The 27,881-nt window shown below is 41.2% G+C and overlaps 1 protein-coding gene across 1 annotated transcript; it reads right to left on the reverse strand.

The window, feature by feature from the left end:
* Positions 1 to 3,369: 3,369 nt before the first annotated feature.
* Positions 3,370 to 19,014, reverse strand: LOC119718926 (homeobox protein engrailed-1a-like). The gene is made up of 2 exons (XM_038188360.1): positions 17,827 to 19,014; positions 3,370 to 5,302 (listed from the first exon to the last, which is right to left on the reverse strand). The coding sequence occupies exons 1-2, from the start codon at positions 18,170 to 18,172 to the stop codon at positions 4,920 to 4,922; spliced, it is 729 nt and encodes a 242-aa protein (XP_038044288.1). The 5' UTR covers positions 18,173 to 19,014; the 3' UTR covers positions 3,370 to 4,919.
* Positions 19,015 to 27,881: the final 8,867 nt, after the last annotated feature.

Consider the following 27,881-nt stretch of genomic DNA (forward strand, 5'->3'; position numbering starts at 1 on the left):
TAAACTCTAGCTAACTGTAATTTCCCATTTAAAGCTATCGCAGTCTATTTCTCAAAAATAATTATACAAATCTAAGTCATTATCACTTCAATGCAAAGACTTTAAATTATATTTCTCCATCATCATCTTATAACAGAAAGTTCGGTAATTGTAATAATTGTGATTATGGAAATGAAATTTTAGTCGGACTACACAGAACTAAGCTGGTGTACCTTCTGAATTTCATATTGTGGAGAGAGTAGAAAGCAGCGTGAAAGCAATTTCAATTCAACTGTTACTGCTACCACCGACCGGGAATCTCAATTTGCCTCAGCGAGGGTCTTCTCATAATGCCCGCTACCTTCACGCAGCGCCTTAAGATCACCCCGGGACCTATTTCCTTCGACCTCGATGAAGTAAAAAATTAACTACAAAAAGGAATCAAATAATATGAATAGCCCGAGAAATCCTTGAAGTCACACATAATTGTGATCCGGCACCGATGTGGCTTAGCGTTTTCTATAACAGTTCTTTTTTATGTGTTAAATCGTGTGATATTCTCTCCCTTTATAACCCATGGTGTTGCGAGATGATGGGAAATGATTTTTTTCCAGGTCGACTGCACGGGAGACGTAGAAAGCGGAAGACTAGGGATGCACGTGTGTTACATAACGACATAAAGTCGACGGGCGCTCGATGCCTCGATCACGTGCGAGCTTGATAATGCTTAATGCTGGGGATTTGGGGAATAAGGTTGGGAAAACCATTTTCCTTTTTCGGATGAAAAAGATGTTTTTTTTCTCCGAAGAGTCCTCTTTGGCCGAGAATGTTAGAGAAACGAGGCGGCAAGACAAACTCTTTGTCTTATGATGTGGGCAAAAATCACCCGAAAACAACATGGCGCTAAGACGGCATGGGGGCACGTGACCCCCTCCCCAGAGACCTGTAAGCCTACCCCTCATTGTGCCCCCTCCCACCTGGTTCAGCCTGAATTTGGTGAAGTCAATTTTTTTTTAAATCGGTGTCCCATTGAATGTCCTTTCAAAAAAGATTTGTAGGGTTAGGGTTAATTAAGGTCAGGGTTAGGATTATTGCGCCACTGGAAAATAGTGCGCGTACACATAATATGTCGACAACATGCAACAAGTTCATGATAGTCTGGTGATGGGCAAGGTACCATTAAAGTGATGATGATGGTGATAATGCTGACTATATACCGATGATGTTGATAGTTGGCAAAATCAAGAAACGAAATAACCCTCTTCCGAACTGAAAGGCACTTAGGACCATTTGCATTTACCCCAAGAGTATTTAAACTTCGAATTATTAGCAAATTGCTTACTAGGATTGAAGAAACACCCCGTGGAATTTGGGCGATTCACAATGCAGTGCACCACAAGGAGATTGCCATGGAGAGTCCATTCTTCAAATTTACGGTCGACAAAACATGGCCCATTTGAACGAGTGTCAGTAGACAACTTAAGCAAATTTGTTATTGATTGGGGCATAGCGTTCAGCCGCCTTACAAAAAGAAAAGGGCAAACAGATACTCGAATCATACTCTTACGAAACTATACTGACCGGAAAAACAAGCACATTCAAATGTCCCGCGCTGTGAATTTGTTGACCATCTCCCACATTGCACTGGGGGAAATGAACTCTCCGTGGCAAACTCTTGGTGGCGCACTGCATTGTGAATCGCCCGAATTATTCCGTCAGGTTTGTTTTTATTTAGAAGAAATCCAGAAACGGAGGTGATTTCCAATTATCACTAGATTGGCTGATTTTTGGAAATAAAGATGCTACAGACAATATAGTGCTTCGTTATCCAACGGTTGTGCATGGATTTTCAAAAGTGAGATAAAATTTCATTAGTTGGGTTTTGAACATTACTCTCTGGATTTTGAATAGTGATGTGATATTATTGGAAAAGAACAAAATGCACGTACAGCATTAACAGCAAATGATCATACATACATTTAATAACAAAGGCTTTAAGGCAGTAGGCGTTGACTAATTTTGAATTGGCACTGAAACCGAGGGCACTATGCTCTCTTTTGTTGAGAGGATTAAAACAAAATGGTCATCGATTGATACAATGGCTTAGCATTGAGAGCCTCGTTTTCAATGCTAACAATCTCCATTTCAATCATGCCATCAAACGTTGACATGGACACGACGAATTGAATTCACTTTTTGTTTCACACTCATTATGTACATGCTTTTATTGACATCCATCATATTTATTTATTTGATAGTTTTACAGAAACCCTGCGTTCCTTTAGAATAATTATGATACAACATTATTAAATTACTTCTAACCACTACACAGTCATTCATTCTTATACGAAGTCTTTAAAAACAGCCAAATAAATGACCGGACTAACAATTTAAAATACTTTTCGTTTGTAATGGTTTGTGAAAGGAATGTTTCTGCTTAACGATGGATCTTAATTAATTATTATCTTAAAGAAATTTTCATAATTGAGAACACGTGTTGTCATGAATATCCATAAATATATGACGCTAAGTAATTGCTCAGCATTAGCACGGGGTAAAGTCAATCTGAAAGGGATTGTACACGTTGCTTTATGTGCAAATGTCATACAAATATACCGATACCATGAATGTAGGCAAACATACAAAAATCACAATCTCCTTCAGAGATCACCACATATTAATTAAATTTCCAATAAAATAACCTTTTTACTGCATGAATATTTTGGATAATGAACTGCATGTGATGCTGTAGGCGTATTGGTATACTTCAGAGCAAAATCAAGTTTACACGAAAACACATTCAAGATGAACGCGTTTCATACATGTACATCGCAGGCTTTATCGGTTTCCTGTTTTGTAAAGTGCGTATACTTCTGTGCCTTGTTAACATTCTCATGTTATTTTGGAACGCATAACCAATTGTAGCTTACCCAGCTGCAAGGGCAGGTGACAAAATGCCCCCCCCCCTCCCCCAACCTGCGACATCATTGGCCAATTACTTATTTTTTTTAATGGAAATGAAAGCGCTAGCAACTCTCCACCGCTACTGGCAGTGCTACCCACCTCCCCCTGCTTCCTTAACGATTTTACTGAACAAAAAATATGGGGGCCCCTTTTTTCAGAAAAAAATATTCCCATTTCTCTCTTGATCCCAAACCTGGATAACCAAGGGCGGTCGTCCGAGGGAACATGTCTTCTCGATGTGTTTTTGCTGATGAACTTCCTGCCGAACTTGGCAAGGTACAGATTGAACAGCGCCACCACAGTCAGATGATGTGCAGTCCCGTCCCTCAAGCCCGACCCCTCTCGCCGTACGCGGCGCTATTACTAAAACCAATACCGTGACAGATTTTACCAGATTAAATTGAAAATAGATTATATTAAACAAACTTTCAAAGAATAATAATCAAATCTTTAAGAAAAAATACAAGCAATACTTAAATCATTTTGTTCCATGTATGCATTTGCCCGTTTTTGACTTCACCTGAATGTGTATTAAAACATTAAATGCTCCAACAAACAAAAAAGTTTTAAAAGGAACAATAAATACATAACAAGATATATAGTTAAGCGGGTGAAAGTGTCTAAAAGTACAAAAGAAACAAAACATGTTCCCTCAAACTATAAAAGGTTATGTGGTCAGAGTCGCCACAGTCGTTATTTCGTTAACGTTTTGGTCCAAAATACTTTGCTCTGCAAGTTATTTTAACATACCCAATGATGTCATTAAAAAACAATGAATGCTGGATGTTTACTTTATGCCAAGTAAGTAACCCATGCAGACCAAAGATTTTGAAATCACTTTCAGAACCAAATCAATCTTGTTTGGGGAATTGTTCAAGCTCTGTTTTTGTTTCTCAAAAAGATTTCACTTTCATATTAACATCCTTAAGATGAACCATAAAAGGAATCAAGGAGAGAAGATTGTAGAATATAAATCTATTTTACTGTCTGTTTTCCTTTGGCATCATGACTGGTGTGTAATTACTTCGCATTTTCGTTCATTTTATACCCTCAGTGCAAAATGATGTATTGTTTTGTTATCGTTGCACAAACGGTGGGGCAAAATGTTTGAGTAAACACGATTTACAAAGTTGACAGGTGTCATTAGTATTCCATGCAACAATGACAATAATCTTTTATTTATACATTTATTTACAATTTAACATGAAAATGATTACTTGCATGATCTCCATGCAATCCACTAAATTCAGTGGTTGCCGGAAAGAAACAGCACAATCAAACATGCTGTCTTCAAAACAGCTAGGGGCAACTTTCGCTGTCTCCAAGACAAGACATGATACAAAACTCTCAACATACTGAAATTACTTACAGTGCGCCCTCTTTTGAGTCATTAACTACTCTTCATACATGGCCAACGTTGAGGGCAGTCTTTACATCTACTTTATTTTCTAGAACGGGAGGCGATATGACGTGTGTCCCTTACACGATTCTCTCAGTTTCCTGACGGTGTGGTCAAAAATAAATCTGTAAAAACAGTCTTTTAAGACCGGAGATTGATTGCTTGTCATTAGGGACACGGCATGATGGACACGGTTGCTAGTCACTTTCCGAAACTGAAAATCAAAATCATAACGGAGGTCCCATTGCATGTAACCCGGTAATTCATTTTCATATCAGAAGCGTTTTCTTGATGAAATCTACTCCAGACACGTCTGAGAGTTACACAAAGCGTAATGAGTCTTGACATCCAGAGAAAGGAGTGGGATAATATATGGAAGCAAGGGACCCCGCGTATCCATGTACAATTTGCCAAGCCCGTCCTGTTGGAGCCTACAGCAATTTCTGTTGGATATTCCTCAACTCGGGAAAGGACTTGTGCTTGCATACTGAAAAGCATGTGTTCAAGTGTTAAGTGGATGCCGCTTTTTTTCTCCAAGAGTCAGGATTGGTTTTTGTTGTCCCGTACGTTGTTCATTCTATGAAGTTGGTAAACTTGTCGTGTTTTCTCTTGTCGAATTCGACGTGTCCTCACCTTCTACCGACACCACGGCCACGGTGGAGTGGTTGTATAGCCCCTGCTTCATTAGCTGCAGGGCCAGCGAGTTGCGCAATCCGTTGGCTTTCTTGATTTTCGCTCGCTTGTTCTGGAACCAGATCTTGATCTGCGACTCGTTCAGGCGCAGCTCGGCCGCCAAGCCGCGGCGGCGCTCTTCCGTCAGATAGTTGCTCTGCTGGAACTCGTGTTTGAGACGCTGGAGCTGTTGGGCGCTGAAGGCTGTGCGGGGGCGCTTTTCGTCTCGCCGCGTGGGGGAGCTCTCTGCGATGGAGGTGCGGGCTTTGATCTTGCGAGTCCTTGGCCCTGTACAGAGGTTGACAAGAAATTGTGAATTTTCTTTTAAGGATGAAATGAGAATCACAATGTCAGTTCAGGAAATCTTGCGTTTTCCAGGGTTTAACGTCAAACACACATTTTCCGTATGATCATAAACGTAAAGTGCAATATTGTTTCGACGCATGAGACCAATACAAAGCTGTCTTTTCATTTTGAGGATAATTATGAAGTCCCTGTTAAATCATGAAGTACATCTGCTAATTTTAAGCCAGTTAGAACAAAACGTCATGCGCCTATCATTTGTTTTTGATGAAAATGTTCACATTTTCACAGTCGGTACCATGCATGCAAAATTTAACCGAAAACACATTTTTTTTCAGGCATCGCGAAAGAATAAAAAAAAAAGATGGGGAAGTCCACCTTTTCACACGATAATAATCTTAATCGGTGGGTTTTTGAAAAATAGAGAGTCAATGACGCAATCAATTAAATTCATGGCAAAATTATTGGGTTTTTTTGTCATGTGGATAAGAACAGACAGCGAACACCATTAACAGGAAATCATTATTATTGCTGGATTCCACAGTTCACAGGTTTTTGGGGGGTAAATTCTATTTTGTTCGTAAAAAAAAACCAAGAAAGGGGGAATGTGCTACTCCTCTCATCAAACGCTATATATACATCATTGATAGTAACTTTTCTACGGTTACGTATTCACAACGAAACAGTAAACCAGTCAAGAAAAGCAAACAATCCTACAATTTTTGCAGTCTCTTTCGTATCTCCTTGTAATGCCCGTATGTTAATGCAGGTATACACTCTGACGAAGAAGGCCGGGTCTGGGGCGGATGGAGGTCGTCGTGTTTTCAATAGTACGATTCTTTAAACTTTGTTAGGCAATGAGAGGTGTATATCAACTGATGCAGTTTTTCCATTTTGGCGTGGGCCAACCATTTTCGTGTTTGAATATTCAACTTCGCGCACCGAAATAATACTTTCGAAATGTAAATGAAGTTGTCTCAAAGTCAAACAGGCTCGCCATTTGCATTTCCAATCGCCATTTTATGTTTAGAAAGTAAACAACGCCACCAGTGAGATCCAGCAGCAGTCAACGACACTCGCATACCGCTTTCCTTATAAAGTTTGACTTTCAAGGCTATGGGTCCACCTTCACTCCTGCCCAAGGCCTTATCCAAAGGCGCTGGCGACCTAATGTCTTTCACAAAAAGTGTTGTTCAGCTTCAGGAAACGGATGTGTCGCAAAGCAATATGGGTAGGTCAGCTCTGTCAACAATGTACAGTGCATTTCTTGAGCACGTACGGGTACGGGCGGGTCGTGCGCACACGGAAGTGGCTACGCATTACCATGCCGGCTCTATACAAAAATGCATCAAACGAGAGCCCATCAGAGTTTACCAGCCCCAGAGCAGATTCACCGGGCATCTATCGCCAGGTGAACAGGCGGGGGTATAGACACACCGTGGAATCATCGAGACTGAACTCCGTGGACCCGTCCTGAAGCGGACTCGGCAAAGTGGTCTCGTGGGAGTCCCCGGCTTGCCACTGCCCTTGGAACGAACGATGCTGGTCCCGCTGGGAGTTCAAGATCGGACATCGACTGAAAAGTTTCTCTTTGTAAAAAAAACCCAACATTTTCAGAGTGTGTGACTGTACCTGTGTAACATTGGTTAGCGTCGTGATTATTGGCAGTGTTGAGCAGTTTAGTAGTATTCTGATGTTTGCCCGCGAAGCTCGGCCGAAGGAAAACGAAACGGTTGTGTAGGTGTTGATGATTATTAGGCATTCAACACTGTCAAACAACGAGCAAAAGGCAATATTTTATCCCGCCATTCCTGCACTTCGTCAAGTCATTTGAACAGGTTCTTACAAAAAGGTTGACATCTGAGGTTTTCCACTGGAGTAGTACTTAGAAGAATTATTTTAACACTTTCTCCAGGGTTTGAAATCGTAGAAAACAGACGTGATTATCCTCATTTTACTTCTCAAAAATAAAATTCTACGTACAGAAGCGGGAATTAAGCCTTTCGTCTTGCTCATGAAAATAGCGTGACCGGCGTGAGAAAATAGAGCATACTTTGGAATACCCCTCCTACATATTATAGCTAATTAAACTGTTTTAATGAACAATTAGGATTTAATTTGCTGAAAACCTTTTTTCCTACTTTATCCTGGACGTAATTTAGACGTGACAAAATTTGGCTCAACATGTTTGGCTAAAGTCACGGGAAATGACACGAAAACCGGAATCAAACCTTGACGCATAATTACGCATGCAATGAAGTTGAAAGCTGACTCGGGGTTGTTCCTCTCTGCCTGCCTGTTGTTCATGTTTGCATTTCATTGTGTGAAAACATTCTCAGGAACCGGTGTTGGCGAAATCAATCAGGGGGTGATGGTGACAGCAGTACCCCGTCTTAGCGAGGACAGAGTAGCCCCATTAGGCCTTCCGAGTGAGCAGCCAAACCGTAGAAATCACCAGCTTTTAAAATTTAACTTTTTAAAGTCTGTATCAGTGGAGGAGGAGGAAAAAAATGGTGCCGCAAGAAATAGGTGCTATGATGTTATATGTCACTATGCATCCTCTTGCAATAATAAGCCCGGGCGTGCAGCTGTGTCATTGTCATCGGAGCGTGAATTGCGATGAGAGACCCGGGAGATATTCTTACCTTTCCCCCGGTACCCCAGCGGCATCTCGGCCCCCGAGATAATAACACTGTTCTGATTACTTGGGGAGGTTTTTCATATCCGAGGCAATTTCCAACCGGCAGGACTTCAAAAAAACACATTCGAGGGGGGACAGAATCGCTCCTGCGGCGGTTTCTTGTCAGTGTAGCGACCGTGTTTCGAGAGGACCACCCTAAAAAATATCACCGAGGAGTTACACTCGACGAGGACGGAATAGCCGAGACCTAGACTGGCAGCAAAGCCGGTTGATTGTCGCTTGAAGCCTGACATAGCACCACAGGGCAACAACGTGATTACCACGTTTCTCAGCGCGTTGCTCAGAACCGCCTAGCTGGTTTGGGGGTTCTATCGGGACGTCTTTACACCGTCTACTATACTCCGAGGAAGCTATAAAGTAGAGTGGGGAGGGTGACCGGGCGGGCAAAGGGGCGAAGCTAAGGTCACCCCTAGCCCACCCAGACAGCTGTTGCTCCCATCGGTTCAAGCTGTGGATCTGTGGGGGCTTACAGCCCTCCGATCCCTGGTGAGAGAACCAGGGGGACAGACGCACTTTTGTCTATCTCATGACTCGCCGTCACTGATGAATTTGGTCGAAATTTAAACAATTATTGCGCCCCCTTTTAAACTTTGTTCAAAGAAAGGCAAACAAAGAAGATACAACTAAACCGCTGTCACTTCAGTCTGAGGCAAATGTACGTAACGTCCAGACTCTTTAATTTGATCCTAGAGCTTGTTCGAGCCACAAAATCAAATAGCAACACCGCAAATGACTGATTCTGTCTACAGCTGCAATTATATTGTCAATTTAATCATGAGAAATATCCAAGTGGTTTCTTCTTGTTATTCAACATTTTCGATAGTAAGCCTCATATGCGGTTGTATTGCCAAACCATTCCTCTGGCTCCGCCTGAGACGCTAGACTCATCCACCACTGTAAACCTTTCTCATCCTAAAATATTATTCAATCACCTTTTCCCCCCTAAAGAGCCTTCTTAAACAATTCACCAATGCACTTACAAGAAACACTCGGAAACGGTGAAACGAGGATTTTAAAAAACAATCAGGGTCGCACGTGAAATTGATATTTACTCGCAAGGATTTCAAAATTCTTTACTTCGAAATCCTCTTTCGAAATCTCACTGAACAGGATTAAAGTTAAATATTATTTTAACCCTTTTCCAATTTTTGTCAACAAGGTAAATAGTCCAAAACGCTCAACAAAAGGGCGCTTGAAGCATCCGTTGTACCCTCAGGGTAGCAAATTAATCACAAAAATGACCGATCGAAGGTGCTTTGCTTCCTCCTAAAATGACCACACGATGGTCAAACAAACGAGCTCCTCCTTTCTCGTTTACAGATTGACTCGGACCAAAAATGCAGCCGCGATGAGAAAGTCTGATGGAATAAAAACAACCGACGTCCACAAATCACGAAGGAAAGCAATAGCCCGTTCGGATACCAAAAACAACATCAGCTAACGAGAGGAAGCAGAAATCTTGCACCGTGCCGCTGTATGACTCATAACGCTCTCTCTATCACAAGTCTCCGCCCTCTCGCAGCCTCCAAATCAGGCCCATACAGCCAGTGTCAAGCGATATGAATAAATCAGTACAACACGCTCGCCTCTTCTATACGGGAGGTGTGATTTATAGAGGCGTGCGCTGGCTCATTGGTTAGGCAAGTGATTGCTGTAATGGTCCGCTATAGAGAGCAAAAACTATATCGTTTCACACGATCGTTTGTCAGGGGTGCCTTGAGAAATCTTCCCCTAGTGGAAAGTTGTGCCTTTTATAGGTCGAGACCTCCTCCAAATAATATCAAGATTTCAGATAAATTGGCCAGGGGTGTTGGTCATTTTTGTTCTAGCATTGGTGTCCTTTCACACGGTGGCATATTTGTAAGATTTCTCAAGCCTGAGTAAAGTTCTCAAGCTTCACGATGTTTTTGTGTGTGTCGTGTGAAAGGGGCTTTACGGTTGCGACGAGGGGAAAGCACGGCACCCTGTACCGCCGACCCGACTCGGGGCCATGTACCGCCGACCCGACTCGGGGCCAGCCGGGCAAACCACCAGACTCCTCGCCGCGACACCTTCTATTCTTTGTGGTGCACTATGTTGTCAAAAAAACATCAAGCTAACGACAGTGGGTGATGGATGGGCCCACGGTATATCATGATAGACTTTGTCGAGTCGTCAAATATTTACAAGGTTATGAAGGGCCCTGATGTGCTTTGGGATGCATGCTTTGACGTGAAGGAATCGTGCAACGAAACGAAGAGGGAAAAAGTGGCCAACACACAGTTGTGTGCCCACTCCGCGATCAATCACACATTATTTATGGAGCAGGAAACGTGTGTATTTGCATACAAGATGCATTATTCAACTTGACATAGGACGAAACAAACACAATTACGGTACTCTAGTTTACCTCTAAAAATTTCAAGACGTAGCTAATCTTGTTTCATTTATTCATTGGCAAAGCGTGTGTAGAACCAGCGCATCATGACAGTTGGTTGGTTGAACAGGCAATAAACTCCCGAAACAAGTCTTGTCATTGAATCTGCATGCAAATTTCCCAAGACAAATTCAGCACGGGCGCTTTTGGTTTATAATGAAAGACGAGATACCTAATTGGACCATTTCTTAATATTCCTGGAATCACAAACCATGCAATTTGTACACAGATTGCAACCACCCCGATCGAGGGGCATCTAGAATAGCTCCGCTAACCTGCAGCCTTTTGCAGCACGTTTCGTTGTGTTCTTGTTTTCTCAAAATTTGAATGATGACATATCATTAAAGACTACGGAGTTTACATTGCCGCAACAATAGAAATCACAGTTGGGCACGCCAGTCTTCCAAAGGAAATTGATTAACGAAGCCAATTATGTGCGATATCACATTTCTGGGTTAGAGTGAAAGGAAACCTGGTGCTCGAATGGATAGCTTCCGTTTTGCCCATTCATTCCTGCTGAAAGAGACAGGGGTGAAGACATCGTTCAGGATGATACATAACAATTTCACGGAAACTGATTCAGATCTGGTGGCGTGGTTGAGGGAGCTTTTGGGAGGATTTCTCCTAATCAGCACTCCGCAAGACCAAACACATGTTTCTAGGAAATGTTAATTTCCCAACTTTAACACTTTCAAAGTGTATTACTTTTCAACAGTTCTTCCGGGAAACCTATATGCGTGTTCATATACATGTAGTCCATAATTTAACGATGTGATTGCGGCATTTCCACCGTAACTTCCCTACAAAGCCCAGGCCCGTTGCCTGGTATGTGAGGCGTGGGTCTTTTTTTCTGAGTAAAAATGGGTCCTTCTTACTTTATAGAACGGCGTACGATCAATGCCGCAACTGCTGGAAATCTAACTTTGCGTACTGGGCATGTATATGAACTAAAGGTAAGTTGAGCATGGAGGAAGAAATCATCCATGGTTAAAGCATAGAGCAAGGACCCAGCACTTGGAAACTCTATTTTTACAGTTATCAAGATTAACATGCACAGCTAAAAAGTGGAGCCATGTCGAATTCGGGGTGGGTTTTCTGACCCCCTTCCCCTATCTTCTGGCTACGTTCAAGGTGTCCAAGCATACACGGTATCTCACCTTCAAAATGGAGATCAACAATTCCACTTTAGTTTAAAAAAAAATGTCTCTCAAACAACAGTATCGATAGGAAATGCAATACAGCATCCTTCTTCAGCTTTAAAACAATAGACATGTCTGTCCTCTCCCACTGAAGTAAGAAAAGGCTAAAACAATGAAGACTTCAGAAGATGTTGCGGGATCGACACGCCTACAAGCATGATCTTGAATGGTTGAAGGTATTCCTTGTTTGTAATCTTCGGTGGTCAGGCGAGCCTGATCCCCGACAGTACTATACGGAAACTTGAAGATCTCTCCACGGACTTGATGGATGTTTGCAATTAAAATGCAAATTAACAAGCGGCTCGCTGTGAAGTCTCTATTTATTCGGCATGGAAAGCATTGACAATGGATCATTGCCTCGGAATTACTACAAGTGCAGTGCACTTGTTCCTACATATAATGGACATCATCGTGAAACCGAGTAATGACTTCAGTACGTCTCGCGTGCAATCATCAGCAACGATCGATAATCGAAAAAGACAAATAAATTGCAGTCGCACTTTTATCATGGTAAAACTCGCCTGTTATTTGTCTGTTTCTGTTTATTTGATACAATTCAAAATACTGTACACGGATCAAATCTATAGGATTAAGCATTCAAACCCAAATATAGATTGCATTAAGAGAACCTTTATTTAGCGAAAATTAATTCGATTTTGAGACACGAAAATGTACTGTCCAAGCTATTTTCCAGTTTTACTCCGAAAAGAGATTTTAAAATTTGAAAATTTTCTGGATGCAAAAAGCGGATATCAGCCTTTAGTTCAAAAGGTGAAACATTCGTAAATATAATGTTTTAGGAGCAAAAAAAAATCGAATTAGCTGACGAACATGCATAGCAACTTTAAAGTTGACATCGATAATTCATCTTGATTTGATTCTAAACAAGAAGTTATTAAATTTACGTTGAAATAACAAACATGACAGGAAGAAATGAACAGTTCATTTCGTAAACATGACATATCCATTTGACAAAAGGTGAGTATTTTGCACGGTTGTGAAACTTTAAAGAATAAAAACAGTGTCATGAGGCCTACAGCTATTTCTAAACTTCATTTTTTGCCTTGTTGTATTCTTAAGTTGTGTTTAAGTATGTAACAGTAACAGCCGTCGAAATTGCTTCTGGGCAGCCAGGAGACAGCAGGATTCTAAAGGAGAACGCGTATATCGCGTTTTGGAAATACAGTCTTCAAATGCATAAACATTGCATTAAACGATGCTCAGTGTTTCTGTGAATTTTTGTAGTCACGTCATTATTTACAAAGACTCCACAGTCAGTATTTGGTTTGTGCATTTGATTAAAATTAAAGCGAATTCTCACAAGGCACCCCCAACATTGAAGCGTTACACAAAAGTTCTTCATTTTATTAATGCGAAAAGCCGTGTTTAAAGTTTCGAAGTTGGCCGACCGAAGTTCAAGTGATTACTTCGCAATTTCTACGCATTCAAAACGTGTCACATCTTTCTACGCTTCCATTGGATTTCATTAATTTGATAGCCGTTGGTATAGATTGTGTATTTGTGGCATGTATAGGGAAACATGATTGGGTTTATTCTGTAAAAAGAGTTCTAACATCACTTATAAATCTACGTATACACTTGTGTTGCAGATATAGGGAACCAGGTCTGAATTTTGTAGCGTTGTCAACATGTCCCTGTCTTGATATTGAAGTTTCGTAACCGTGCATTTTGTTTGCTTGGCCCTCGATGATGCATCCTTACTCATCCGCACGAGGATTGTTAACTTCATCATGTAAGATGGAGAGAGCAATAATCACATTGTAATTACGACCAAGATGGCAACAGCCATAAATGTCATCAATTTCAACCTACGGTCCTCGTGGTTAACACGGCTAGTCAAGCCGCTCGGGACTGAGACCCAATACGCCGTGACTGCCTCGCTCGCTGTCCCGGTGCAATGAGGAAGTGTCCCCAACTCAATATCATAAACAGAGTCCGTTATTATCATTATCATACACCGGTATATACTCGATCTGTAACAACACACACCGCATAAGGCAATATTAACTCCGCGGACATCTGTCCGTAACTAATAGACTCGAACGAGGCCCTATCACGGCTAAATCAACGGGGTAATGACGCGAGATGTATTGACTCTTTCACTGAAGCGTTTTGGTTTTTTTAGCGGACTAGTGCCGGGTCGTCCGTGGGCAGGCTTCGGCTGAGTCCCTTTACACCGCTCCGGTCCAGTGCCCCACGTAGCGTAACTGTCACGGGTAGTAATTGCCTGCTTCATCCCCCCAGAACGAATAATAATGTCAACTGTTTCCAAATGACTTTACTAAGGAGTCACAGATGGTTTTGATGATGGCCGCACTTCTGTCCTAACGCCTCGGCCGGAGAATTGATGAGATGTCCTCTCAAGTGTTGCCGGGTAGTTAAAAAAAGAGACTTAACTAGATTGTTTAATATCGGCGAGACATAAATAATGCTAGCTTGTCATCTATCTTTGTAGGAACGCATAGGAGAGTTGTCTGTACATCGCGTAGCACTCGCTGCGTGAGGAAGGGTTGGTGGAATAGAATTATAACATTCCGAAGGTGGCCGATATAATACACTTTCTCAACAATGCAATGCAATCACAAAGTCATAACTGCATTCACCGTTGAAAAGAGGTGTGATTTGACACGAGCTGTATTAATGTTGGTCTCAAGTTTTACAAGGTGGACTGCATCGGCTAATTATGGAGAGTCATGAGCACCATACTACAGACTTTCAAATCCTCAATGTAGTTCAAGTAGTGTGCTCACTCGTACAGGTAACAGGAACATATAAAACAAGGGAGAAATCTTGCAATGTTATAATCAGAACAAACACATCGAAAAATGTGTTCTAAACTGTTTTGAGTTCATCATTTTGTATAAGAGGACACAAAATATCAATATGACCGTTTAGGTTGGATTTTTAGTGAATTTCTTTTTAAGAAATAGTCACCTTCTTACAAAGGATGAGAGGCTCAAAACAGGCACCTAAATACAGAGAAAATGATTTATGTAAAATGTTTGTAGTACATGTCCGAATTCACTTCGAGAACCCCACCGATGCCAAATTGCCAACACCAATTAGCTTCCGAGTCCCAGACTCCAGTATAAAGGCTAAATATTACGGACTTAGAGGCTTTTCCGCAGAGAAACTTTTTTTCTTAATGCCGCGGAAATAGCCTTTTCCCGTGAACTTCTGACTGCATTTCGATATCACTGTAATCTGGCGAGCACCGTGCCAAGCGAGTGCGACGCGGCCAGTCAACTGACAGACACCGCTAATTGTTTCTGATTCGCCGACTGATGTTTCTGTTGATTGCAGGAAACATTTTGTGCGCCAAGTTTAGTTTGCCAATCAGCGGCTACACTGGGCAGGGATTTCGTACGTTGGTGGGGTCTTTGTCCGGGTGAAAATACATTTTACAAATATGGTTGGGCGAAACAGGTCGGTGTTTGTAATTTAATAATATTGTTGCTTACCATGTTGGAGTTCCACTCGGAAACATGGCTAGGTTGATTGTTAATTTCTGAAACAACAAATATTTAATTCGCCCAGACGATAAAGCGGGTCTCTAATGACTATCGAGATGTTATTGATGACTGGGAAAAACTGTAAAATGCTATTTGATGCAGTGGAAGGGATGCTGTGGTATGGTGATAAAAAGTTAAAAGATTTATTTTGAATTTGTAATAATCATCTTGTAGTCTAGGCTTCAACTGAAAAAAATCCCTACAAGGCAAAAAAATGGTAGATGCTTCGGATCTTCTTGGAGAGAGAAACATCAAAGAGAGCCAGACGATACTGAAGCAATAATTCTATGATGATGTGATCAACTTCTTTGGTCTGAAAATCTTCTGGTTGACTGGGTCAAAAATCTAACGGAAATATGAAAATGTGTGGAGGGAAAGAAGCTTACTGCACTGGATGTTTAAACATGCCGAACAATTAGACTTTGCATAGTTGAAGACACTATGCCCGAACTTAGCTTAGAACTTCTGCACTTAGGAGAAACTTCTCTTTGTAATATTTTAAAGGTATTAACTGTGTTTAATGGAATCTTCATTTGGCTGAGAAATGAGTGAAAATATTCTTAATCTTTTATTCCTGAATGAAAATTCGACCGTGACTCTGATATTACTTGCGTCACACACAACGACTTCATATTTCCTCAATGCAGGATATGGAGAAATTTTTCGTAAATGAAACTCATAAATGACTCATGAACTCAGAAATGAGTTTTTGATTAACAAAAAAAAATCTGGCTTTCTGAAATATTTCAGCCTCATCTGCAAATAAATTAAAAAAAAAAAATCAAATTTTTGTTCATAATATGAACACGTATTATGGCAAGTATCCACCTTATGGCGAGTGTTCTTTCAAAATTATAGATCGTAGGTGATTTTTCAAATTCACGTTTGAATGAAAACTGTCTCGATAATTTGGCGTAATTTATTTTTATTGGAAAGTGGTCGACCTGATAGTTTTGGTGTCTGACACAGAATTAAATTATTGCTATTGTTTAGCAATAGACTTAAGTATTCAAAGTAGCAAATGCCAGTTTGAAACTTCAAAATCAGGGAATCGTCAGTGATCCAACTGCTCAATTTCAGATATCTTGACGTTGTGCCAATTTGTAATGTGTTTTTCCACCGAACAAAGCTCTCTGAGCTCTGCCGAAATGCTCCCGAGTCATTGGTCACAAAACACGGCGGAGCGGAGAGACGTATAGGAGTAAAGTTTCATACAAATCGAAATCAAACAAATCATTGTTATGATTTCTGATATTAAACTGAAAGTGACTTGCCGCGTTAGATTCTATGGGATGGTTTCAGGTATAATTTACTAGATTATTTTAGGGACGTAGTGTTCTCCATTTGGTTTTCTTTAGTGACAATGTTCAACTTTACTTCAGTGATGTTTCGAGGAAACTGAATGGATAGTTAGAAAAAAAGGGCAATTTAATTATCATCGCCAAAAAAAAAGACAAAAGGAGCGAAATTGTGTGTAAATTAAACACCTTGTGCGAAAAGGTCGGAGCATGTGCATTAGCACATACGGAGTCGAAATAGCCAAGGTTTCTCAATTTTTAGCTGGAAATTAAAAATCGCTGAAGCGACTTACAGAATACAAAAATAACAATATAATGTTTAGGATCATGTGGAATTATTGCATTTTTGTTTCAAATTATGGACCAACATGACGAAAACATTGGCCATTTTTCTGGAACACTCAATATTTCTCGAAAACTCACGGACTGAGAGCATATATATAGCACGAAATAATGAAATCCTTGTCATCACACAGAATGTTGAACGATTCGAAATTATCGTGAATAAAAAAATGAAAATCAAGATAATGTGCAAATGACCGTCTTGTGAGTTTACTGGGACAAACGTTCAGAATTCCACGATCATCTTCGTTGGATATACACAAGAACGTTGTTCTTTAAATTGGGCAATTTCAGGGTACAAATCGAACATCTGTCGCTATATTGGTCCAGATTGTCCAGTCGGATATAATTTTGTGCTTTTAGCTTTTGTAAAGTGACTTGCCTTTTGTACAGTGACTTGAGGTTCAGATGAAATGGGAATCCGAAAAGACTTTCTTTAATAAAGACCAAAACAAGACCACTTCTCTCTACTATAATATTCTTAGTAGAGATTTGGGAAAGAATTGTTTCTGAAAGAATAGTTTATTTTTTGGAACATCTCCTGTACGAACGAGATATTTTGTCCTTTAGAAAGGTTCTCACTTAGTCCGTGTTTCCAAACAAAACTACCAACACGCTTGTGTTATACCATGGATTCACCTCACCTTTAGCTGTAAAGATTTACAAAAAGAATTCATTTTGGTCTGGTCAAATGTAGATTTAAAAACGATTTGAGAGCGTTCATTTTAATCAGATTTATCTTTGAAAAGTTTGTGACCGCATCGATATCGGACAGACTATGTGAATAGGGATTGAATGCAATGAAAACGAGTCAGAAAATATAAACACATGCAGGATCATTCGAAATATATTTTGTTTTGTATAAAGGCACATGTATACCGTTAGTAAATAAAGGTCTCAATTTGCAGCTATGGTTCCTAACAACTGATTAAAATTATGAAATTGTATATGCAACCAAATATAGTTCATTATCGACATTTGATCGAACGAGAAGTGTATTTTACTCACGAAAAGTCTTACCAGATGAAGGTCTGTCTGAGTACCGCGTGCAGTAGACCCAAGCCGGCCAGTGGTCTTGTTTCGATCCTTTCTCGCTCACTACTTCTACGTTTCTCACTCTTCCCGTGGTTTGGGTCTGCTTTCTCTCGGTACTATCGTCTCTCTTCCCTGCATCTTCCTCCGTTTCGCCTTCCTCCTCTTCGTAGTTGCATCGTCCGAAGTCCGGACGGAGAATGTTGTCGATGAAGAAGTTGGTGAACTTGGTCCTGATCGAGAGATCGCTGACCGACTCGTGCCCGCTGTCGTCATCGGGGCTGACGGCGCGTTTCTCGGCCTCACTGTCCGTCGACATGGCACCTCCGATCATTGGTTCGCGGAGTCTTTTCCCATGTAGGTCTTTTACGAGTTTCTGGAAGCCGAAGTAACGGCTATACGTTCAGAAACACTGTCTTGCTCGGCTGAGACGTAAATGGATGGGCAGACCCTCCAGGCTTTGCTATTAATCCTGGCTTTTTGAACATGTGATCCGTGATCGGCAAACTCTGGGTACTTCCTCTGCTATTTTCACCGATGCCTTGTCTGTTGGGTCATTAGCCGCGTACAAATCTGAATGCAGACCGATGGCCGACTTAAGATCAACTGACGTTTACTTAATATTATCGTTTCTTGTTTTCCCCTGAAAGTTTTATCAGAAAGAATCATGTGGTAGCGCGCACTTCGAACGTCATTTATCCCAAACTATAACGTAATACTACTTGACGCTCCACATCCGTACAACTCCACCTTTGTTGACGTTTCAAGGAGTTGTTTTCGAGTAAACAAACTCAAAGCTTAGAATTGAGCTCTGGACATTACAATCAAGTTGCAGAGTTGACAGTTCTTATTTTCGTCTCAGGTCACAACCTAGGTCTCTCACGAATGGGTGGCGAATGGCCATAGCGCGACCCGTGCGATGGTGCCGTTGTGAGAGGCTCTCCTTGTTCTCGAGTCTAGACGAGAGACACGAAGGCTGAACGAGAATCACCACCTCGTCCGCGGCACAAGTAATCCAGACGGTGTAATGCGGCGTCGCCTGCGGCTGGCCGGTCTTAACACCCCGCGGTGCGAGCCGTCAGACCCGTCCCGCTCTGTCGCAGCTTTATGCGAGCGATCGCTATAAAGCAAGTCTTGCCGATGTGGTGGCGAGTACTGCTATAGGGTGACTTTAGTTTAGCGGTGTAAGTTGCTGGCGTCTCGGTGATACGGACAACATCGGACCCTGGTTGGAAAGCGGGCGTCACGTGACTTCATTGCTGCGTCTTAACGCAATACGTACGTCTTGATGGAGGGATGTGGAAATCTGATCACGTGTTAGATAAGTAACCATCGCATCTTAATAATGTCTAATACAACGAAGGGCACAGCATATCTTATTCGAACTTCAAGGAATAACTTGCTCTATGCTGCACTTAATAGTATTGTTGTTTTATATCCCAAACATTACAATGCATGCATGCATGAAAAAAAATCCAATTTCAAATAGTGGCAAAAAGTACTCAACAGTTACAGTGACCGTTAATAAGATCCAACGCAAAAACGTTTGATTTCGTTTTGTCCGAGCACGTGATCATGGGCGTCGTTTAATAATCCTAATACAGAAAAATAAAAATGTTCCTAATATCTTCATAATATTATTTCAATCGTGTAGTTTTGTTATTGTGTGTCCAACGCCAATGAATGTTACGTAAATTCAATAGAGCATAATATGAGAAATGGGCCCAAAACGCGTATAAACTCACATAGTCTATTAAAGTTATCACATAACTGCGGTGTTTATTCTCAGACTAACGAAAAATTACCATATTTTAAAGCCTTTTGGTCGAGGAAAAGGTAAAAATTTCGTCCTTAAATCCTCAATGCTAATGGTTTCAAACGTAAACGCCAGGCAAAAAATATCAGGGTTCAAATCAACAGCTGAAATGTTAGCGGGTGGAATTTTGCAAAACAAATTAAGAAGAATGACAGTGCAACTGTTCTGCTGTCAACCAGTGAATGCCCACTTGGCCTGCTCGTCATGTCTTTTTGGTTTCCAATTCAAATTTTGCAATCTGTTTGCACTTTCTCAGAGGGAAAGGTTGTTACAGATTCATCACTGTCCAACACACTTGCACAATAATTGTTCAACCTGTAAGAAAATCGCCAAAGCAGGGGGAGGATTGTGAAGATTTTGACCTCAATTTTCTCCTGAATTGACGAGGTCTGGAAACGATTGTTTGACAACCTCACGTGTTTAAAAGTGATGAAATCAACTCATGGCTGTTCCTAATGAACTAAGAAACAAGTTTTGATAATGAAAGGTGATCAGATACCTACATTAGAGACTATTTAAAAGTGGTCCAGTCTGGAAGAATCATGCTCTTATGTGGGCGTGGCCCCATACGCTTCTGGGAGGGTCAAGTATTTAGAACTATATTACAAAAGCATTTCCGGAAATTTAGCTCACGGTAGGGTCTATTCTTTTCAGGTATTTCAACATAGATCGGTAAAAAATGACTATTTCAAAGCTTTAACTGATTCCAGATTCAGGTTAAGTCAAATATTTAATTTGAAAATTAAGCTTCGAAAAGTATAAGACATCTGAAAGAAACGTTATCACTTGGAAAGCATTTATGTTAAGTGAGAACATGTTTTCTATGTTTAGTGGAGACCTCTGTAAAGCATAAGTTGAGGTCATTGTTCCCTATAAACCTCGGCCTATTTATGCTGCAGATTTAGTACACGCTGTCTCTCTGATAGGAGGTTAGAGATGAAGAAAGGACGAAACATGTTATCTATTTCTCCAAAATCTATACATGCTCAGACTTTTGCAGTAGATTGTTAGACTTAACAATGACTCAGGAAATGTCAGAAACCACGGCAGGAATTCACGAAAGCTGTAGTCTGCGACTGATTACAAGACTTCACGCAATCAGAGATCGATATAAACGATCTCAATAGATGACATTGTTTTGAACACTTTTTATTAATTCTTTTCGGGGAGTCCGACGAATCATTCGCTACTTATCCTATAACCGATCAACTATTGTGATCACAGCCCCCTGAGATTATTCTTTTTTTTTCTTCTTTGACTTGTAACCGATAAAAGCTTGCCAGAAGGCACACTAAGAGATCACCATCCCTGGGGAAACTCGGTCCTTAAATGAATAATTTCCACATCCACGTTCTATTAATTTCTCCACGCTAGATTGCGAGAAATGTTCAGTTCAGGTTTCCCATAGTGAGCGGCAAGACGGTTACCTCTAAAAATATCGCGACGGCGACGGAAGATCGACCCCAAAGTGTGGAGAGAGTTGCCTCCGTTATCTCCAAACTTCTTCCTTCTACTTGCACTCTTAGGAGGTTGCGAGCAACTAAGGGGTGTAGTACAACTTCATGAACTCGATGTTCGTGTCACTATAGGGGTGCACTTTTCAGTGCCTAAATGCTGTACTGACTGGAAGTGAGTGATAGTGACACGTCGCGGGTCCCCCTGGGCTTAGGGTGTGAAGTTAAAGGGACAGGTTTTTTTGGGAACCAACTCATGCTACTCTGAATACATTCGCAATTGCTCTGATGATTCTTTGATTGCTGCGTACACGGTAAGTTGAATGTGAAACAAATGCAGTCATATTTGCCAAGGTGGTCGACAGTATATCGTGTCTAGTGAGTGTGCAGTATAGTGTTTGGATTTGAACATATTACATCCCTCTGATGTAAAATTGGGTTTCAAACAAAATGCAAAAGAGATACATCGAGAAGGTGTGCATGGAGGGATAGCCCAGTTTTGACTATGATTTTAAGGATGTGTCAAATTGTAAGGTATTTCATAATGCTAAAGATGTGTCATTGTTGAACAACCATATGAGCGAAGGTTATAACATCTCAACACCGTGACCTTTTTCTTCTTGTAGTTTCGTACATAGGCACAGACGTCCTATTATTCCGATTCTTCAAAGATCAGTTAGCACCACAGATACAGATAGATTGACAGCGAAGAAGTCTGCAGCACCACGCCACCACGTGATTGCTCATACATCGCCCGTCCGATAAACTGATAGAGACGCCTTGAATCTCGTCCAGTATCAACACATTCCGCTGCTACCAAATAGAAGTGCTATTTCCGCCGAGCTAAAAGTGTATATCCAGCCTTTAAAGGAAAACTCCAAGATATACCGTTCACAACGACACTTGGCACAACCCTTCAAAATTGAGACTTTCGCCCGAGACAAAGGAAGTCGAGATAAGCAAGATCGATGATGTTTTCACGCCCGGAGAGCTCATTCTTTTTCCATGTGCGGAAGTCACCAATTGGACGAGCGAGGCGAATCCTTCCGTTTTTGTCAACGCCTCAGGGTGCCCCCGTGGTACAGAAATTGCAGTGCGACGACCCCCTGGCCCAATTAAAGCCAGTGCCTCCCACCCAGCCCCCCTTGAAGACATCCAGGAAATGGTAGAAATGATTAGATTGCGCGGTTTCGCTGAAATATGCCACATTTGATAAAGAGCTTAAGATGATCATTTCCATAAAGGGTCGTACTGAATATGACGGAGATATCAGACAACAATCGCGCGTTATATTGGACACGTAAACTCTAAAACTTTAGAGTGTAAATCCACCGTGTAGTTTGTTTTGGAAAGAATGTTGCCCGACGCCACTTTGTTCTATAAAGGTCAGTCATGCAAAAATGTTGAAAAGGCATGAATCTTGGACTGAGAAACAGTTCCAATTTTGTTAGGAAATACTTAAAAAAATTCTTCACTCTCCATAGACTTTGTACACAACCGCTGAAGTGGAGTCTGGATACTACATTCTTTCCATCAAAACGAAACAGCAAACAAAAACCAGCTTGCGTTAGCCTTCTCGTCCTGTGCATGGAATAGAGTTGAACATTTATTCAGCTTTAGTGAAAAACTGTGAAGTTGAATGATTTCACGACAGGAACAGATTAAAAAACCTGCTACAGGAACCTCTTGTCCAATTTTCTTGTGGTGGCTGATTGCAAGAGACACTGTAATTCCTGGCCTGGGATTAAGTCTGCTTCGCAAAGGGATATGAATCGGTTTTGGCAGGGTACCCTTAGCTTTCGGAACTGAACGTCAAAATCATAACATGTCTATAGGGCTGTGGTATTGGCCTGCTACATTCTGAGTGTTATATGTAACTGACGATGAACAACTTGAGCGCCTCAGTAGCACCCATAGTTTGCGAGCCCGAAGGAACTATGATGTCAATGAAGACATATTCAGTTTAAGAGATATAGGAGGACTGGAGGAATACCTCCGAAAGCAGGTGGCTCGAGGGCCTGAGAACCTAATCCACATGTCACCTAGATGAGATTCGAACCCGGGTCGCACAGGTGGAGTGTGAGGGAAAGTACCCACCTCATTCGCCATGTGTGTCTTGACCACTTTTGATGTGTACCGTGAACATCGAGAATTCAGAACAATCTGGAAGAAGTCATGTATTATCTAGACTCCCTAGAATCTACATACTAGGAAGGGGAAGGGGGCATTATGGGCCAAACGGGCTACCCACGAGGTGCATTGAACTTTGATGAGGTGACACAGTAAACCTCAATGTCTAAACCCAAGACCAAGCAGGATGCCAATCAGAATAACATCGTGACATCCTTGATTAAGAAGTAAAACTAAGTCCCGCCAAATTGAGGAATATTGAGGGTGATCTTAAAGAGGAATATCCTTTAAGGATATCATTCGGGGAGTGGGGGCGGGATTTAATGGAGTTATCTGAGGAGGGCCAGATTAATACACGGTCCTTAAAAGGTCCTCTTTGGGGCAACGTTTGGGCGTTATTGATGAATAAAATAATTTCGACCGACAGCAGATAAAGTGAGTCAATAGCCTTCGTCCGATCCAGATTTGTAAACACACGAATGGAACGACTGCCGGATTATAGTTCAGCGGCACGCTTGCCCGGGTCTTTCCGCAATAAATCTGGCGTGCAAGCGTAACGGATCGGTTCACCCGCAAACAGACCAGATTTGGAATTCACAAGGAAAAAAAAAATCCCCCAAGCAATCCTCGTTTGGTGTTTGTGTAACATTCATAATGCATCAGTACGACAGACTGCCATTGTCGCCGACGCGATCGGCTTGCAACCAAACATTAAGTCGACGACTGTTTCAAGCTTAGCCAGAAATGTTTCATTATATTATTCCAATCATATAAAATCATGTCTGGGGACTCAGTTGCCCGAAAAAAAATTGCAAAAACTACAGCGTGGCACAAACTGATTTCATCCGTCATATTATTTATCAATGGAGGGATTATGAACATGACAATCTTAAACTCAATCACGCTTTGTTTGATATTGATTTATAAGGTGTGACACTTTCGTGATTTAGATCCTTGCTATTAATATGTCTTCCCGAGTTCTGCGCAAAATGGAAAAGGAAGTTCATTGGGATCACAATAATCTGAAGATCGCATGGCAGCAATGTAGGCCGGCTCCATAACACCCCGGCCCCGTGCAGTGTGAACGCGGTATAGATGCGATAGAGTTAAAGGTGTCAGTCTCACTCTAATTCATATACCAGACACCAACTGGGTTTTCTTCAAGCCTACATTTTACATGGCATGGAAGTTACGAGTTAAAGGGGGAAAGCATCGCTGACCTGTCATTTTATATAGGTTAATGCACAGTTTGTTTTGCAAGGATTTTGAATTCAGTGTACTAAAATCATCGGATCGGTGAGAACTGTAGGACAATATAATGATGAAGTTACAATCGTGAAATAAATCAAGCGGCAAAATCATTTCATGGCCGACCGACTTGTAACCGATAGTCAAATTGCGCTTGTAATAATTTCGTTTATATATTTGGATAGTTTGATTTTAAAATAGCAATTACAAGTGCCCACATCAATTAAAACACTGTGATAAATGATAATGGCCGACGGTTATTGCGAAGAAAGTCCACGGTTTCTTTATAGACGTAAAGAATCATTTGTCTTTAATGCATGTTGTTCGTTTCCATGCAATAACAACGTATTCAAAATCTTACGAAGAATGTTCAAAATCTAACCTGTTGAAGTTTCAGCTCAGTGGAGATTACACCTGTCGAGAAAACAGTGAAAACAATGCACAACCTTTTGATAACGGAACACGATTTTGTCTCTTAACTTCCGAAAATCAGTCAATTGAATGATAGTTGGAAATCACCTGCATTTGGTGATTTCTTCTAAATGACAGCAAGCCAGACAGAATAATTTCACGGGATGTTTAGTACCGGTACGATCTTTAATCCCAGTAAACTTTTTGATTATAAATCGTTAGGTTACTTTTGGGATAAACGTATATGCCTTTAAGAACCCAGAATCAGTGTTGCACCAAGCACAAACCAAGCTTTACCTCCAAACACCATTACAACTTAATTTATCAATCCGGGACGCATTATACGGCCGCTCGTTTGAATTGGCACGGAATAGCATAACCAGGCGGTGCTACTAAGTGCTACTTCATTGCTCGTCTTTCAGCGAATTTCAAAAATAGACCCAAGCTATTGCTGCGGGGAACGGCAACTGAATTTGTCATTCTGGAGATCAAACGAGCAAGGTGAACGCTTTGAACTTGATAATATGTACAAGTGGGGAACTTAATCAGATACCACCTACCATGAGCTTTATATCGCATTAACATATGTCTTATAGTATTAAAGGGATCTATGACATTATGTTTCAGTTAAGAAGGCATTGAGCCATCTTTCAAAATTACAGTGGATGGTATATGCATCACACTGTTTTATATAGGCAGGCAACCAATCAGCGCTATAGGGGGAAATAAAATGACCGTTTTACCTTTCACATTGTGAAAGATTTTAGTCCAAAAATTACAATGTGTTCATTAAGGGGATTATGTACTGATTTTTTTGTTCATGCTATCTTTGGAAATAGCCTTTATGTTCCATTTCAATTTATAGTTTCAATTTTCGTTTTGCCATTTTCAAGAGTATTTTTGTGCCTTTTTGGTTTTTATGCTAATGTGAATTTCTATATTCATGAGCAAAAGTGTGACGACATTTCAGGCAGACACCTCAGTTACAGCTATTTCAGCACCAAAAGTTGCCAGAAGTTTGGTTATTTTGCTGTCGTAAATATTCTTTTCTTTGGTGATTCGTTGTTGTGTCAGTACATGGCAGTACGCCAATAAGCAAACTTTTCTCACAAATATTTTCAACAAGCAAAATAATGTTCGGGTTCACAATTGGAACAGAAAACCCCTACACTGAACAGTGTCTTTCTGAAGTGACATCACAGCAACAGCTCCCTCAGTTGTCCGGAAAAACATGGACAAATTACAGTGTTTAAAGAAGTGCACTTTTCAATAAATTTAACCAAACAGGGATGACATACATGTATGTTTTTCATACATTTAAGAGGAGTAGAAAGTTCACACAATTATGTTTCTCAGAAACTTTCACTTCATGAACCCTTTAAACAACCCCCAAAAAATGTACGAGAAATGTCGCTATGTGTAATTCTCGCTGTAGTAGTCGATTGCACCTTTAAGTCCAATATGCAAAGAGTTGGTCTAGTTCATGGGGAAATTGTTCCATTAATTTCCAAATGAAATCATCGTGTCATGAGTATAATCATCACACCTTAATGACGCATTTGAGAAGAAAAAAAGCCGCCTGCGTACCACAATGTTTACTTTCGCCTCGTTGGCATTTATACTCGTCCGTTAATCAGACAATGATTTACGATGTCCCAGTTCAAAGGAAGAAGAATCACTTTTACCTCTAACCAGATCTGTGTTGATTAAAGTGATGATTTACAGCCCCATCAAAAAATGTTGCTTATTATAGAGACCGTCCCCGGGGAGGCCTGGGCCAATCTGTTGTAGAATTTTTAAGTCTGATGGATGAAACAATTTTTCTTCGGCGTCATTCGCCGGCGAGGGCTGCAGACGATGATCAGAAAAACACATGTTTGTATCAAGGAAAACCTCAGCCGTTCAGGTAATACTGGCTCTATAATGTTCGCCTTTTATGCCATTGATGCCAATTGGGAAGATACATAATTAAGTGCAGTTTTATCATTTGAAAAGATTGTGCATTTGTACAGCTCGATATCATGAGGGATTGACATCGGTGGTAAAATTAAACCATTTCACCGAAGATTCTGCCTAATGATACAGTTTGATTGTGCGACACGATCTCCCGGGCCAGTAAAACATACCAAAATCATATGCTCGTTATTACAGTCTGTCGAAAGAGATCATATTTGGGCGTCGCCAGGACTTTTTTCTTGAGGGGGGGGGGGGGGGGGGGGGAGGGCAAAGCACTCACCAGAAGCGAAGGAAGAAATCACCGGCTGTGGAAAAATCGAGAGGGGGTGCTATGGACATCACTCGACGCTTTGTACAAACCGTCCATGTTGTTAAATATACATTAAATTAACAGTAATATGATTCGCCTCTCATTTTCTTTGTCCTTTTCCTTTGCTCCCTTTCCCCCCACTTTTGTTTCTTTTCGGGGAGGAGGGGGGAGTGCCCCTCCATCCTCGCGACGCCCATGGCTATCAGCATAAAGGCACATTTTGGAATCCATTTTCTTCTTCTTGGGGTTAGGGGGATGTCTTAGTAGACAAAGACGAATTGGGACATCCTTTCTTTAGGGGGAGCGGGGCTGGGGGTTGGTTAGACAAAGATGAATTGTGACCTTCCAAGGCTTGTATCATGACGTGATAATTACGATTTCCAATGAAATCACAAGGGGAATAAAACAAAGATAGGAAGGTCTTCAACCTTAAACAACTAGAAGTCCATCTGGTGTTGGATATAGTGGTTGAGAGACGGCCAGCTGCTAGCTTAGCCAGGCCTGAGACTGGGCTCATCTGTCACGCCTGGCCGGCTACCCTCTGCAAAGCGATCCCCGGGCGCTGGATTGGAACGAGAGAACCACCGTGGCTTCAATCCACTCTCCCCCGGCTCAGCGATCCAATCTACGGGCAGGGTCATTTTTGCGTCACGGTTCGACCGAACGGAGAGTTTGGACCGCTGTTGTTACGATCCGTGGTTGGTTCTCAGTTGTAACA

This window comes from Patiria miniata, unplaced genomic scaffold (genome assembly GCF_015706575.1).
Source record: "Patiria miniata isolate m_02_andy unplaced genomic scaffold, ASM1570657v1 HiC_scaffold_7, whole genome shotgun sequence".
NCBI classification, from domain to species: Eukaryota; Metazoa; Echinodermata; class Asteroidea; order Valvatida; family Asterinidae; genus Patiria; species Patiria miniata.